This window comes from Nylanderia fulva, unplaced genomic scaffold (assembly GCF_048542155.1).
Source record: "Nylanderia fulva isolate GAGA-0341 unplaced genomic scaffold, ASM4854215v1 Scaffold2, whole genome shotgun sequence".
NCBI classification, from domain to species: Eukaryota; Metazoa; Arthropoda; class Insecta; order Hymenoptera; family Formicidae; genus Nylanderia; species Nylanderia fulva.
This window is the reverse complement of record NW_028190263.1, coordinates 7,013,551-7,031,448: the sequence shown is the minus strand read 5'-3', so window position 1 is coordinate 7,031,448 and position 17,898 is coordinate 7,013,551. Positions and strand designations below refer to the sequence as shown.

General features: G+C 36.6%; 1 protein-coding gene across 7 annotated transcripts in view; it reads right to left on the bottom strand.

Moving 5' to 3' along the window:
* Positions 1 to 17,898, bottom strand: part of LOC114942845 (RNA-binding Fox protein 1) — a 267,417-nt gene that overhangs the window by 75,217 nt on the left and 174,302 nt on the right. For all 7 annotated transcript variants that reach the window (XM_029318296.2, XM_029318298.2, XM_029318295.2 and 4 more), the window contains 2 exons: positions 16,177 to 16,440; positions 15,215 to 15,268 (listed from right to left, as the gene is read on the bottom strand). In XM_029318296.2, the coding sequence (XP_029174129.1) occupies positions 15,215 to 15,268; positions 16,177 to 16,440 (318 nt within the window). The remainder of the gene's footprint in view (positions 1 to 15,214; positions 15,269 to 16,176; positions 16,441 to 17,898) is intronic.

Here is a 17,898-nt window from a genome sequence, read left to right as displayed (position 1 = left end):
CAATTATTGCCGCTAAAGGGAGAAGGATGCCTCTTCTCTCTCTCTCTCCTGCAGAGTTAACTAGATCCAAACAGCGAAGATATACACGGTAGATTCCTTTGTAACCGGAAATGGAGAACGATGTCGCAGGACAAGACCGGAGAGAGAGAGAGAGAGCGACTCTGGGGCGAATAATTAACAACGCGGTCCGGGAGCTCTTTGCACAGGTATCGCAGAATGTTGACACGGCCGGGTTTTTCAGCCATCGCTCTAACTAAAGTGTATTTAATGGCTGGCCGTAATTACGGCACGAATACCCGTATGTTTCTTGTCGAAATATTATTATTATTTAAGTAAAACGCGCGTGGAAAAGAAGATAAGAATATACGAGAATATGTGTATTCTTTATTCTCCGAATCGCGGAACAAAAAGCTCGGTGTACAAAATTTCATGTCTTTGCGCATAGAAGCGAATTTTAATACATCTCTGGTGAAGTTTGCGCTCTGAAATTAATTAGAGAATACGTAAGTAAAAAAACGTTGTCTGGCGTATCGTGTATAAATCAGAAAAAAAAATTCCACTGCAAATTTCTGTATTTCACATTAAGAATTCACCACGCGTGTCTGAAATTTTAACCATACATTTTCATGTATCTCTATATTTTTTTTCCCCCTGTTACATAATTTAAAAGGGAAAAAAATCGTAACTCTCTGCGCAAGGTTGCTTAGTTAATATTTGTTCGTGAAATATTCGCTCGACTATACTTAAATAAAATTGCGATACGCAAAGATTTTGTGATCTTGCTCTCTCGCTCTCGACGACGATTCGCCTGGGAAATTATCGTGATGTTAATGATTCGCGCGAGCAAACGCGCCGATATTTTCAGGATCTCGGAGAGCAAAAATATACGAGCCTGTTCAAACCGCGGCAGAATTTATTTGCATATCTAATGCATACGCGACTTTTCCGCCGCATAACCATACATCTATCTCGGATCGTTAACAGTTTGCTCGATGCTGCTTGAATTCGATCGCCTCTCGTTTTAATATTTTGGTATAATCGCGGCAGCGTCGAGGCAAGAAGGCGGAAAAGAGGAATGATGTAATATTCCAATCATTTCGTCATTACGAGAATATCATTACCATAATATCCGCTTAATACGAGAAAATCTGTGTCGAAAATCTAACTGTGCACGAACATTACCGGATAGATATCCTGTCGAAATCTGTGATTTTTCCTTCTTACAAAGCTCAATTTAAACGACATAAGATTGATTTAGGTACCATATATATATATATTCGATTAAAGTTTCTCGATATCGCACGCTCCAAAGTTATTAGACTATTTTTACAGCAATTACTTTTTAAATAAAATTCTATTTTCTTTCAGAATTTTACACGATCAAACTATGCAAAACTTACGTGCACTTTATTGCACTTGTCTAAAGACGATAATATCGATATATAAAACCGTATATAAAAATATTTTTAAACACACTTTGCCTCTACTATAAGATCAGAATTACTGTATCGAAAATAGAAAATAAGATAATATAAAACAAAGATAATGTGAGACTTGAAATAAATATTATCTCGATCTGGGATATAATAACCATGCAGCGATAATTTGTGAGAAACGATCGACGCGTTACGTCATAATTTATAGAAAAAGTCCGCAACCCCGATCGCAGAGGGAAGATCGTACGCGGGTGTATCGCGGAGATCTTTCTCTTTTTTTTTCCTCCTTTCACAGTAATTTCCACGAACATAAACGCGAGCTAAAAGCAGCGGTGGCCGCTCGTATTTCTTACGTCAAAAGCTCCGCGCTCTCGTGACGGGCGGATCGTGATCCTGGACGAAAACTTCCTCAAGCTCTTATCGAGCTTCGGAAAATTGCAGCTGGCGTGCACGCTGCGGGTATTCGAGAACAAGCACCAGGAAATTAATCCTCCGTGAATTCTGCCGCGGATCTCCTTTTAAGGTGGACGATACAAAACTATATACGTGTACCGCCCTATTTCCGCTGACGCAAATCTACGTGGATCTACGAAAGAAATCGTGACCTAAAAGCGAGGTAAAATGTTCGTCAACTCTCGACAATTTTCCTATACAAAAAAGCGTACTTAAGTTCTCGCGCGATAAATATATTTTACATAATAGAATTGTAAGTTCTAACATCAGTTCTCTTAACAATCTTCATAAAAATTAAAAAAAAAAAAAAAGAATTAAATAAAGCAAACTTTTAAGATGATGAAGTGAAAAGCTTTTACATTACTTAAAGAATTAACGAACGTCGCAATAATTGTTGATGCAATCAGCGTTAAAAGACAGAACTGTAATAATCGAGATCAACTTTGCGAAAGAGTAATAACTGTTCAAACTTACGTAAATTATTAAGTCGAATAATAATGTATTGTGTCCCGTTAATAATAATATAGCGTAGCGATATAATTTGCGCTGTAAATTGCGCATAGTTTCGATTTCGCTGAAGACCGTAAATTTCGCGGGAACGGTTCGGCAAACTGTAAGGGTATACGTAAAGGGTCATCCTTGGTTTCAGGGTGGCCTGTTTAACGAAGCGGTCGCGATTAATCAGGAGTCTGTATCAAAGAGGCCACGGCTTTCTTACGCTGTTCTTTCAACCCGACAATTAACCACATGTACTCTTGTACCATGGAAACGACCGACCATAATTAGTATTTGCCCCTTAGATGGTCATCTTACACGCTAGACATTGCGGATTCGTAATAATGTTGACCGCAAATTCTGAACCCACTTCATTCCGAACCAACTAATCAGTTTTCTTTTCTGTATATTCGCTCTATAAAATATCGATTAGACACGATACAACTATTGCGTAAAGAAATCTAGAGGAAATTACACGTTAAATTGATTACCTTCGATATTAAATTTCATCCGTCCATCTGTCATTTTCGGATACGTCTACGTAACAACACATCTTTAATATATAATCTGTCATAATTTACGATTTACAGTTAGCCAAATTAATGAGCCGCGGAAGCTGCATTCGGATTGTTAAATCCGCGCGAGATATGAATACGAACATTCGTTGTCTTGTGTGAAAGCGGGAAGCGATGTATTAATTGAGCGTCGAGTGCGAGAAAATGCTCATTAATCAGCCCGGCAACAACGGAAGTTTTCCCGCTCTCGGGCGCGGAATAAAATATATATATATACATACCATATATGTATATATATGTTACGTAGTACATCGCAAATACGACCGACGTGCGGCGCGAAAGACAAAAGAGCGCGCACAACGCACGATCGATTATAATTAATTACGCGAAATGAAACCGAGCGCGAATAGTAAGGACGAAATTTCGAGGGGATCGAGAACACTTTGCGGCGAAAGCAAGTGGATGCGGGATGTTAAAAGGCCACGTTCGGCTCTTGCGGTCGCGTCTGTTTAATGACTTGTGTCGCGTTGTCTCTCGCCGAGAATACGAAGTACGACGAAATGCGTTAATGCGCCGGAAGCGGGATGCTGAGTGCATCCGTATAACTCTGCTCGGATCTACTGTTAAATCTCTTATTTTCGAAACACCGATGCATATGGTGTTTTTTAAATGTTTAATATTAAAGGAACCTTCGATCAAATCGCTTTTCAACAACATTCAATTTTCCTAAAGAATTAGCGATATTTCAATGTTCGGTAAGTATAAAAATCATTAATTCTTTACAACAATAAAGAAAATTAATCCTCTTCATCGAAATAAGAGCACTTCTTTATTGTATACTAAGTCATAAGAAATAGAAATCTTTAAATAAAAGAAATAGTTTTATTATAAGAAAGAAAAAAAGAATCTGGTACAATGGGAGATCTAAATAAATCCCCATATATTGATAAATTATACTCAGAAATCTCTCAAGTATTTAATAATAAAAAAAAATTCGCAATATTAAAGAAATTGATCTAATATCCCTATGCGTTTACGATAATTTAGGAGATGCAGTCATCAGATGACGAGAATACGGTTTCGCGAATTATACTCAGAAATCTCTCAAGTATATAATAATAAAAAAAATTCGCAATATTAAGGAAATTGATCTAATGTCCCTATGCGTTACGATAATTTAGGAGATGCAGTCATCAGACAGACAGATGACGAGGATACGGTTTCGCGATGCCATATGGAAGGAGGCTAATGATGACGAGTTCGTATATATCTGCCTGGGCGCCATTAATACGGTCCATTGTACGGGCGATCGAGCACGCATATCCCGGCTTAGTCACGCTCGAACGTTTGTCAAAGAGCGAAGGACAAATGTCATTAATGGAAATCGGATGTCGCGGCTGGGAGCGCGCTTGATTTAGAATGATTTCCCTCTTTTCGCGTCGCGCCTTTGTCTGGCGTCGTCGTCGTAAAAAGTTTCAGTGCCGAGTCAGAGACGGCTAACAGAGTACTTGAGCGCAATTTGCACCCTTTTGATTAAAGAACATCCCCTCTCTGCTGTTTCCTCCGACGCGAAAATTCTCTCTCTCTCTCTCTCTCTCTCGAAGGAAGAAGAGAGTCGGCTTTTATCGCCCCCGTGTTCATAACAATAAGGTCGCCCTGGAAGCTCTTATCGACTTTCAGGCGACTAACGACGCGTGTTTCGTTATATGAATATTTTCACGGCCGATATCGCTAATAGCGAGAATATATTTCGTGCGAAATGCATCGGAAAGGAAATGCGCGTGAAGAAATTTCTCAATTCTATCCGATCTAACTTTGCCTTCAGAAAATAACGTTATTCAACTGTTTCTCTCGCATTCTGTTGTACAAAGCAAAATTTACACTTGTTTGAAGAAATTAAACAAAGTTTGTTTTGTTATTATAATATCAACTCTAATTTAATTAATTGGAGTCTGATGAAAATAATATAAGAATATATAATATATCTTATATTAAGTACTCCTGTTGAAACGCAATAAACAGATAAAATACTGAGAATATGAATTGATATTACTGTAGTATAGCAAATAGGAATATTTCCTTCGAAAAGGAATACTAAATAGAGAAGACTTGTACAGGACGGCAGCAATTTTCGCAAATGTCTTCAAGTTAAGTTAAGCCCAGCGGTTTGTATATTCGCAATGACTGTATTCTCGGCACACAAGGCAGATCCGATAACGCAAATAGGAGTAAGCGGAGTACGTGCCGGGTATTTCGATATCACGCTCGGGAGAGATTAAAATCAGGATAAATTCGCGCGATGAAGTCGCGTTTCCAAGGCTAGGCTCTTTCCAAGGATCGCGATATTCTAAGCGCCGCTCGGACTAATTACTTCCCTCGATACGCTTCTCGCACGTACATATATCAAAGCTTTTACGCCCCGACTTTCCTTAATGACAAAATCGACGGCTAGCAGCAGCCTTGTGCGGCTGCGTTGAAAATCGCGAGCAATCGCGACGAGCAAAAAAGGGAACATCGGTAAAGGAAGATTTGCGATACGCGTACTTATATATCGATTAGAATTAAGGGACTCGCTGATACGTAATTGGATCTAAATTACACGCCCTCGAACTGCGAGCGAGCGTCGATAGATAGATAGATAGATAGATAGATAGATATATACTCGAACGCGGTAAAGAAGACGCCAGGCGAGGCGGATGCAATCCCCAGGATGACTAATTGCTTCTCCGCGGCTGTGATTAATTATCGCACTTGCCGTAATATAGTAGTGAGGTTTAATTGCGACGGACGTCGTGAAATAACTATTTCAGCGCGCGCGCGCTTTTAAGTTATATATATACAATAAACAGGGGGTTGACAAAATTTGTAGCCTTCTCCGAAAATCTTGACACATTCGACCACGTCGAATCAAATGAAGACGCAGAACGCGCGAATAATAAAAAGCAAATACACACAGGAGAAAAATTCGTGTCCTCTTGTTAAAAACTTTAAAAAGCTGTGTTAATTGAACTTTAATCTTGAATTATTAAAACTGAAAAAAGTATGTAAAAATAACACATTGTGCATCTATTTTTAATTTGACACAATAAATATGTTCTGTTTTATTAGTGACAAGATTTATCTGTTGAAATTTACAACAGTTCTGTTAAAATACAAAAAATGGTGATTTATTATTTTATAATATAAGTGGGGATAATAAAATCTAAAATTAATATATTTTTAGTTAATTTTTACATTAAAACTATATATTGATTTTTCACAACATTCATTTTAAATTATTTAAAGTTATCCATTTATTTTATGTTAAAATATTAACACAGTATTTGTATCTCCACTTAGCATATCCATATTATATTAAATTAACACAAAAACTGTGAATCGTTTGGGACATGTGACATTTGTTAAATTTAACACAAATTTTCCAACTGTGTATGTTAATTAATAATTAAGGATTTTCGTGAGGCTCTCAATGTGAAAATACAAATATAAACTTTAATGGACTAGGAAGAACTGAATTAGTAATAAATTATTTTTGATTATATTTTTTTCGAGTTTGAATAAAATAAAAATATAAGAGGGGAAAAATCGTGATGAGTCTCGCGACCTGTCATCGCAGGTAATTCGCGAAATATCGGCCAGGTATACATCTCTGCTATTCGGCGCAGTGCTGCACAATCGTCACGGCTACGAAAAAAAGTGCGTGCTGATCCGCAGTAAGTAAGAGGCTCATATTTAGCCGGTTCCTGTTACCACGTGGCGCTTGTTATTTCTACTTACAAGGTGTGATCATTCCGTTAAGGCGGCGATTTATAAGTACATCGCGCGCCCCTGACAAATGTGACTGCCCATGCAAGCTTGGGTGTTGAATTGAAAAAAAGACGAAAAAAGAAAGAAAATAAAATGGGAAGATATATGAATAATATTAACATCCGACACGTGCACGAACTCCAAATTACTCGTGGAAAAAAAAAAGGAAGCCTACTTGTATTAAGTAATCCCGCATACACACTTGCAGCAGCAGCGCTTGCGATCGTGCCCCGAAGAGAACAATATCTTCCGGTTCGCGTTAAAAAAGTAGTTGTGTTAATAATCATTCCTTGCCCTCGAGATGAGGTTAGTACGCAAAACGAAGAGCTCAATCTGTCTACGTATATGTATGTATATAGCTACGGATCGTTAACCGCGAACGAGAGGGTCTTTGAAAAGGTGTCGCGAGAGTTAAGAAGATGCCATTGTACAATTAATAACATTAACGGTACAAAAATAATTCATTATATTTGTCGATATTTATCAAGCGTAATACATTTTTTAAATATCGCGAGCGTGTGAAATAAAGTACAGGATTAAATTTGTAATCGAGAGGGAAAAGGACAAATTTACCTTGTTGCAAATCATTAAGTAGAAAAAATTGAAAAACATTTTTTCCAGAATAAATTAAACGCGAGGTCGAAATTTCGAAATTCGTCACCTTTTCAAGACATCTCGATGCGAAAATCCCACTGATCTACTGATGAAACTCGATCAACCCTGGTGCAGACGTTGCACTATCAAATTGATAACCAGCTACTGGTATATTATGCAAATAAGACGTGACGACGCCTAGACGACACACGGATATCATTCGGGACAAAAACGTGTACGTCTACGTACGCATATGTACGCGTATATATATATGTATGTGTGTGTCTGTATGTATATATGTATGGCTGTGCGCATTTACGCGCCCATGCCTGTCAGTACAGATGTACGTATGAGCGAATTAGTGATAGCATATAACGAGAATAACAATAATAATAATAATTACCCAATTAATTAACAGTGAGGTGCGAAACATAGCAAGACAGAATAAAAAGATATATTAAACACTACTTCGCGCGCCGACCGGGTGTGAGCGTGTGCGTGTGTTCCAGAAGACAGCTATATATTTCAATAAACAACCAAGTCAAACAATTAATTAATCAATATGTTATGTCAATATAATGCGTGAGTGCTAAGTAAGGTGTCGGGATCAGAAATACGGAAAGGCCTGTAATATTTCGTGTGGATATTTCGCTTGACAGAGAGGACGGAAAAATTCGACTTTCTCTCTCTCTCTCTTTCTCTCTCTCACTTTTTCTCTTACTTTCGGATGAATGAACGTGTGTCAAATTTTTCACGCGGTTTTTTTTGCTCTCTCTTTTCGTTATTTCATCACAGATTAATAAATATGCGCGAAAAGACGTTCCTCCGTATCGCGTCGAGTACGGATTTTATTACATCCTTCTCGCTCTGCTCGCGAGACTAATGCACCGAGTTTCTCACGACGCAAGTACACTTTTTACGAGCCCGCGATGCCCGCTTTTATTGGCCGGCGGGTTTTAATAGACGTCCGCGTCGTCAATAACGGAGTTTTCCGCCGTAAAAAACATTAAGCGCAGGCACCCGATGATGATCGCGCGCGATCCATTTCGATATACCGGTAGCGAATATTCCGCGAGTAGAGTCGGAAAAGGAGAAAAAGAAAAAATATAACAAAGAGCAAAAATAAATTTACCTCAGGAAAATCGGCGACAAGCGATTGACTTAAAATTGTGTTCTTGTACGTATCACGGATTTTGTATGTGTGTGTGTGTGTGTCAATGTGTCGCGATGACGGATATCGAAAGATAACGAAGGGGAAACTTTAAGGATAAAGAGATGGAAATCTTTCGGACGGGAAAAATGGGAAAATATTGGAGTTTAAAGAATATTTGAAATTGTGACCGAAGCTGGCAAACAGCGATATAAAGCGCACAAAACAATACGAGATTCAAGATTATATATATATATATATATATATGTATATATATAGAGGGTGAGTTAAGAGAGATAAGGTGGATAATGCGTGTGTGTTTGTGATAATGGAAGTGACAAGAGAAATCTTTTTTTTCTCTCTTCTTTCTCTCTTCGTACATTTAATTCTTTTATATTCGCTCTTTCTCTTTCTCTCATTCTCTCTCTTTCGCTCTCTCTATCTTTAAGAGATCGTATGGAACATGGAATGTTAGTAAATTATTTCTTACAAATCAGAGGAACCAGAGAGTTTCAAGGTATTTTATCGAAGCAACGTTTTCCTCTTACACTTTTCGATTTTCATATAAAAGATATATATTATGTATCTTTTATCTTCCTTTATTCTTGCCCGATAAATCTCGGAGATGTACTTAGATTCTATCAAATATATACTGACCTGTTCTATTCTCGTTTTATAAAATCGAGAGCTGTAGCATATGTAACTTCATAAAAAAAAAAAAAAAAAAAAAAAAAAAAAAAAAAAAAAAAAAAAAAAAAAAAAAAAGAGATTGACATATGATTCATATTGCTACCTGGTCATTTTATATAGCTTCAAATTAACTGCTAATTAACAAAATAATTACGACTGAGACAATAGTACAATTATCAATAATTGCATAATTATACGCAATTGATAATTATCGTCCGCAATTAAATTCTAAAGGCGAGATTAGATTTGCAATCTTTCGCGAGATCAGACCGGACGTCCGGATTATACACAGGACCAGGAAAATTTCGGATTTTTGGCGGATGGACACAAAAGAACGGTATAGTAGTATATTCGGTGTGAGACGACTCGTCGTTTTGGGGAAAAAAAGAAAAAGAATAAAAAAAAACGACGGAGTCGTTAAATAAGCAGCGTTTCTCTATCCTAAGACACATACGTGATTAATAAAAGAGGTAGAAGCATGGGCCGTTTATTATATACCTTCGATTCGCCTAGACAAAAGCGTGCGGCTACTATTTACATATATAATAATGATAACAATCAGATAGAGGTATAGTATGTACGTATAACGCGCATACGCATACATGGGACGACGATCGCGATCATGCATGCGTATGCTCGATAAACTTCGGAAGATGCAATAGTATAATATATACGTATCATGCTGTATTATATTGCAGGTGGATTAGTAAAAAAAAAAAAATTTTTTTTTTAAACAAGAGATTCGCCGCGCGGTGTAAAACCATTCGTGGACGTCGGTCTGATCCCGAAAAGGAAAAAAAAAAACGACGAGAGAAGAGACAAACAAATCTCGCCTCTCTGTCCTCTAATAATATAAGCTTACTTTGTCCGCTTCTCTTTATTCGTTCTTGCGGTCGCGACTGATTCTTTCTTGCGTCTGACGTTAAATACACCTCGAAACTCCCTGGGACTACTCGTCGTGGACGTCGAGACGTGGGAATGATGACGGGATATTGGTTAGAAACAGCTTTGGGAAAGAGACGCGACAAAGTTTCATCAAATCAAATGGGCAGCATCTCCCGAGGGTCTCCTCCGCGACCGGAAGTGACGGCGGTCAGGTCACCCGGCATACCGCGATGTCCGCTGCTACTAATTAAGAGAGATGGTCTTTTACTTCGTTCAATTTCATTTTTATTACATATAACACAGAAGACGCGAAATTAATTTTAATACTTGGCGAGTTCTCGATAATGAAATTTTTGTTAGAATTTTCATCGTTCCTTCAACAGCAAATATTTCGCGTAATCTTTTATCTCTATTTGCTTATTTATATCCTTGTAAATTTCCACTATCTTATCTATGTTAGAATGCAAGTTGAAATAAATTATAAGTTTACTGTTTTATTATATTTTGCGATTATTTGGAACGTTTAAGAAAATATAATCACGATATTATGAAAAGCTAAATGTCACAACTAGATTAATAAAATAGCAGTTTGTACTTTCTGAAAGTTCCTTATAATTGCAATATTGCAGCTGCGGACATCCGGTATGCGAGATGCAACGACCGGTCTTATAACCAATGGGAGCTAAATAATGATAAAATGCGGAAGGCTAGCTAGTAAAAATGCAACAGCTCGTCTAACAACTACGAGAACTAACACCATTGGTTATATCGGTATATGTATGTACGTGTCATTAGCACATACGCGGCGTTGGAAAAGCGCGCGCACCAAATACTTTCAAGTATTTAATCATGTCCTATGCGTATATGTGTGTATCCTCAGATGTACTGATTACTTTTTATAATTAATGCAAACAAAATGTACAGCTACGTATTTTTATCACTAATATTTTTGCACATATTTTTGCTCAAATATATCTCCAAATATATATACATACATATGTGCATATGTATGTATAAATATGTATATTACGTACGACGAGAAAAAGAAAAAAAATTAGGCTCATTAGGACGAATATTCTCGGTTTGCGCGCTTCTCCCACCTTGGTTTCAAAGTATCTCTTTTTCCAAAATGCTGCACTTCATTAGGGATGCCACATTCCATTTACATTGACGAAGCTTTCGAGAAAAGGTCTCTCTCATCACAGAATCACACACACGATCACTCACTCGTTTTTGTTTTATAACTAATGACACGTTGCTTTTGCAGCATGCAAGTGACGTTTTCATTTTTTTTCCTTCTTTTTCGTTCCGAAATACTATCGATAGGCGAAAGGTATTAGCGTTGAATCGACTATCAAAATCTGACGCGTGAAATCGTTGTTTCACGTGCATTCTACAAAAGCAATGTGTGACGATTGAAAAATTTCTACCGCAGTTCGTAACAGGATCTTGTCGCTCCAAAAATTGAAGATATCGAGATCTATTTGTATAAACTATACAAATAGCAAAAGTTACATATTTTTTTGTTATATTTTACTTAGATCGTCGATTATTATTATTATTATTTTATCTCTAATAAATTTCTACATTTTTGACATTTCTTTTGCCGACCTGACAGCTGATGACAGCTAATGAAATCTTTCGTTTTATGAAAAACTCACTTTATCAGGACAACATAATACACACTATCGACGCCTTAGGCTTTAGATTAATAATTATTCTCGCTCGTCCTTTAATAGCGAAGCATCAGATCCTGTCACGTCCTCGGAACTCACTTAAGCACTAAAAGCGACGGCGACACTTATACCGGTTCCAAGTAAATTCCGTGTGCTTTCCCGCGTGCCGACGGGCAGATATTTGCATTGCAAAAGACAACGCGATAGTGCCATTGTCGACTCGATATTCGCGGGATTTCTAATGTGACGCGTACGGATAATTGCTCGAAACGGCTCGCACATGATAGCGATGGATTATGAAGAGACCATATTGACGTCAGATATCGTCAATTTCGCTCCAAGATTATACGTTTCCCTCCTTATCAAAGTGCAGTCTGACAAGTAACCGGTAATCCGTTTAAGAATCATGTCGTTCATAAATAAATCATTCCTACGCGAAATGTCAAAAATTTCACGTGGCGCGAGGGACGAAAAAAAAAAAAAAAAAAAAAAAGGAATAAAAATGAGATGGGGACGGATTAAACCGTATGTACGAACTATATTTTGTTATCAGGAGCGGTCGGTCACGTGAGAACCGGGAATATAAGTTAACAAATTGGCCGTAATACAGCAACGAAATATTAGTATTGTGTTCCCTTATCGGGATTTCTTTTACGTGTGCTTTCCCGATTAAGCCGCTTTCACGCGACCGATCCGCATCGATTGAGTCCGCAATGCGCGAACGGAAGTGGAAAAGAAATAAAAAAAAAATCGTGCATCGCACTCGAGCCTTCGTTCGTTGATCGGGCGCGCTAATTAACGAGTCGCGCGAGAGTTTAATTAGTTCCCTCGTGCGCGTTTCCGCCCTCCGGAAGCTGGAAGCAACCTATTTCGCATTCTATATCACGTCCGTGATTGGTCGTTACAAGTACGGATGCGCAGCGACATCGACTTCCTGTCCGTAGAGCTCGTCAGACGGACCGGATTCGACTATAATGATCTAATCGACGACAAATAGGTATATGATTGCCGATTCTTACTCTCCCCCAGGACTGACGTTGTATCTCTCTCTACGACGCTTTTTCTCTCTCGAAAATTCACATCGATAAATATTTTACGGTGACTATGTAATAATATTATCAGATTAATCGGAAATTATATATATCATTTTGATGTCGAACAAAATACATTTACTAACGAATAACGGCGGATATCGGAATATTATTTCCATTCCCAGCACGAAACGAGCTTCTTTTTGTCTGTGCACTAATTGGTTGCCAAGCATTGGTAATTGGAACATCGATTTTGTAAATCTTAAAATAGTATAATATAATGCCGGTAAGAATTCGTTGAGGAAAGCCGATTGCGAAGTACAACGCGAAAGAAAGAGCATGGTACGTCCGCTAAAAAAGTATATAATACTAGTTTGCGTGACTTTGATGCACTTTGATTGCACAAGGAATTTGTTTGCAGAATGGCATCGATGAAATCGAAAACACTGCCGATGAGGTAATACGAAGTTGAAGAAATTGTCGACATAAACTCGAGAGATTGGAATTAACAAACTCCAGCGAGACTCATTTCTCGCGATATTCTTGCACAAAGTTCCTTGAACTTTGTACTTTAACTAGCCGGAAATATCGTGTGTAAATCTATGCTCGGGGAAGGCATTATTTGCAAGCTAACCGTTTCCACGCAATCCCTCTTTTCGTGAAATCAACTTTTGATAAATATATCCAAGCCTCATTTTTAAAAAATAACAAATTGCCGGAATAAGTTTTGCGATAACTTCAAAATATTTTCAAATTTACCAGCTTCAGTTTTCTGATGTAATCGAATACAGAAAACTTTTTAAAAGGTTTATTAAGAGTTGATATCAAAGAAACTTAGAAATCATCAGAATACAAGAATTATTTATGCCTTTAAAATAGCACCAAAAATTGTATCACAAAAAATTGCATCTCGTCTACATTTATAAAATCGATCAAGAATATGTGAAAATGATATTTTTAAAGATGGAGAGAATTTTAAAAATATGTATGAAGAATTGACAGATTCAAAAAAATTGACAGATGATGACATTAAAGTCGTGATATACCAAATGTCCTATATATTTATAGATTCGAGGCACGACCTCGCCCACGTATAATCAGTGACAGGTCGCCACGTGTGACGTTTGCAGACGTCGGTGGGATACTGGGTTACCGGTGCGACTTGATAAAGTGCACTTGAGTGCACTTGACGCTAAGACGCTGAATATGCACACACCGTGCCGGATGTCGACTGTCGGCACGATGCATTACTGCGGATCTTATCCCGGCCTCTTCCCGTTGCCATCCATATTGCAAACAATTTGCATCTCAAACTCGTTTACATGCGTTTCGTTTCTGTTTTTCAAAGCCCACATATTTGTGCGACGTCGTTAGCGTAAACGGTCGGTGATCGCGACTATGGTCTCGGGTGACGATTTCCGGCTTCCGTCGAGCATCGATGTGGTGGTTTTCGAGAGAGAAACAACGGGTGAAACCGACGGAAAATGATCGATAGATTGAAACAATAAATTAAAAAAAAAAAAAAAAATAGAAAAATATGAAGGAGCATCGCGATTAAGTTTGTCAAGATATGACATTAAAATATAGACTAAAATTCGTGCATAAAAGTTCGGATATTATCCGAATGTATCGGAGTCATTGTTTAAAATTGCGTAACGTCGGTGATTAAAGGCGAAAAAGCGATATCTGACAATGGCACTTTGCAATTTCGTATCAAAATTACATCGAGATTAATAAGTAAACACGCCAACAAAATGTCGCCATCGCGCTGGAATAAAACGTGTATAGCGGATACACGTGGCGCGGTTGCAGCATCACGTTTTCGTATTCTCATCAAGGGATATCGCTGTTTTTCCGAGATTTAATATTAGTTCTTCAGTCTTCTACTTTTATATCGAATATACATATATATATATATATATATATATATATATATATAAACATATATATATATATGTGTTGAGCGCTCGTGATGCTGCATCCCTTAACAAGATCATTATGGCCTCCGCATCCTCGCTTCCAGAACGTTCTCGGAAAACTATTTTAATAAATAAACGAGAAAAACTGTCACGCACGCGATAGAAAAGTCGAGTCACGTTTATGACACCAGTTTTCATGATTACTACGAACAGCAAAGATAAAAAAAAAAGATAAAATCTGTACTATGAGAATATTTTGAAAATAAGGACTGCGAAATTGCGTAACGTGGTTTCCAAAAATATTTTGATTCATCTCAAATTATTGATTAAAAAGACATGTATTTAATAATACATTCATAAAGTAAATATTTCCAAGTTACAGGAATGAATAGATTATATTTAATATATACAGTTAAAAAAAAAAAAAAAATTTTTTTAAATTTATAAATGCATTCATTCTGGATGCGAGGATTTTTGGCACGATATTAGCTTAAAATTAACGGTATTATCAGGGGCAGGTTGACAGGGGTGGCTCGCAGCCTAAAGGCTCGAATTGAACTTACCTTACTTCCCCTTTCGTTAAATATGATTTCCACGTCCAGGATTGGCCCAAATTGCTGAAAAGAGAATATATTTACCAAGTTAATAATACAACAGTATGATATTAATGTAATATCATACATATATTATTAATAAACATAAATAAAACAAATAAAATAAAAATTCCTAAAAAGTTGATTTTTATTAGAATATATGTTATATAATGCTAATATATATATATATATATATATATACATATATATATATAGTATTAAATATATAATATATATTATAATATATATTAACGTGCTGACACGGATTATAATGAAATTTTCAATCATGGCATCAAAGGAAATCTGACACAAAGCTTTCCTGATTTTATTAATCCTTTAATTAAACTGCCCTGCGTTAATAACTGTATAATTATATTAGTTGATTATACAAGCTTTTCCTTGAATTTTCATTCATAAATTAAAGTTACAAACACAAAGTATGTTATTTCTATATTTGACGAAATATACGAAAAATAGTCATTACAAAAACAGATTTTAAATAATACATGTAAAATTTGCTATTAATTTAATTGACATTATTTATTCTACACAAAATTGATGTGTACTTTATTAAAGTAATACAAGATGCCTTTTTATCGAATAAAAAACTATTCGTTTTTATACATTTTCCATATTTTAAATATATTTTTATCTCGAATATATGTACATGTATAAAACAGAAAAAATAGTTGATAATAGAAGTATGTACATATATGTCACAAATTCTTTGTAAATTCAGTCTGCTTATACAAAAAGCTAGGTTTATCTATAAAAGATCGTTCTATAGAAACCGATCGTTTTATTAAAAAAAAACTTAAGCTTCTTTTAAAATTTTAACAAAAAAGTATTTAATAGAAAACCTAATACTAAAATCACCGTTTCTGATACGGGAAAGACGGCGAAAATATTGAAGTAAAAAAAATCGCACTTACCCCAAACATTGCTCTGAGATCGGGATCTCGAAAGCGGAAGGGTATGTTGCTGACATGCAGGCGTTTAGGTTGACCTTTGAGGTCGGTACCCTGTGTCGCTGTCGCAGGTGTCGTCGCGCCTGAGGTGACAGGTACCAACGTGGTGGCCTCCACTCCGCCTTCGGGGTTGGTCTCGTTGCCACCCGGTGTCGGTGCGGGCTGCTGGCCGCCACCTCCTGCAGCTGCAGCCGCGGCTGCTGCAACCGCAGCCTGAAACACCTCCGACTGTTGTCGGAAAAGGAAAACCCCGTACGTTTAAAAATTTACTACGCCAATAAAAGCAGAAAAAAATTGCATCAGTAAGGTGAAAGACCTCATTTATATCTAATATTAATTATTATATATCAATAATATTAGTAATTGCTATATTATTGATATTACTATTATAATTAATTCGTATTTAATATTAATTTAATTTATATCTCATATATTATATTGTATATTGTATATAAATTTATATATATATATGTACACCTGCATTAATATCTATAATTTATATCCATGTTCGAAGATTGGTGGATTATTGTGAAATAAAAGGAGAGATTGTCATCGGTGTTTTTAGTTTATCTGTCGCAGGATGAATGCACGACAGGCGTGTGAAGTAATTGCCGCGCGCGCGACAGCAAGTAAATCAATAAAAAAAAGGAGAGATGCATAGGGGACTGTCGCGAGTAATAAATGGCGCAAACAACAACTCGGCGATGCGGCTGCAAACTTTAGTTCGCGATACTTTGGCGTCGGAGTTAGCGTAATGCACGTTGACATAATACACACGGCGACGCGGAGTTGACGCGGAGCGTAATAATGGCGCTGTGGAGTTTCGCGGTACGATGAGGCATTGCATTGCATTGCTTCATTTGTGATAAACAACGACGCGCGCGGTGCAATTAGCGAGACGGAAAGATTTGTCACACAAACATTTTCACGTGATTCTTATAGAAAATATATTTCCGCGGCATTAATGTGAACGGTCAATGCAAAAATTTACGTGTACTTTTACATGGAAATTACTCGTTCAAAACTGAAAAAATTACTTAATTATCACTGTAATTTTTTAAAAGAAAATACATATTAATGTAAAAATATATGCAAAATTAACATTTTTATGCAAAAATCACTTGTAATTTTAAATTTAATATTTTTACTTTATTAGAACTTTATTTTATAAGCATTTATTCATTTTATTAATAACATTCCATGTTCAGTTGAATATTTTTAATCTTGAAAATATAAGAATATATTTCATACGAAATTACATATAATCTGTAATCTGCCATATGAGTAACAATATTGCATGGATCGAAAAAAAAGTCCAGCATAATCACGTAATTTCACATAAATATTTTTTTCAATGTGCGTCTCGAAAAGGCAAACTCGATTGACGTCATACAATAACTAATACATCAAAATATCGATAATTTTATTTGCATCGCATGTATATAAATAATATATTACATGTATCTAGGCAATGAAAGGAACTTTCTACTATCTCCTTACTCAGCGACAAATGCATAATGCATTGCATGCGGTGTACGCCATTGCGTGTCGTCATGACCGATTGCATCGATGAGATGATAAATCACTCCCGGTTCTGTTTCGTGTTAATAATTCTCCTTCACCGTGACGTAACAATAAAATATAGTAGTGACGCAGGCAGTTACTCTTTATACAAAACACAGAAAA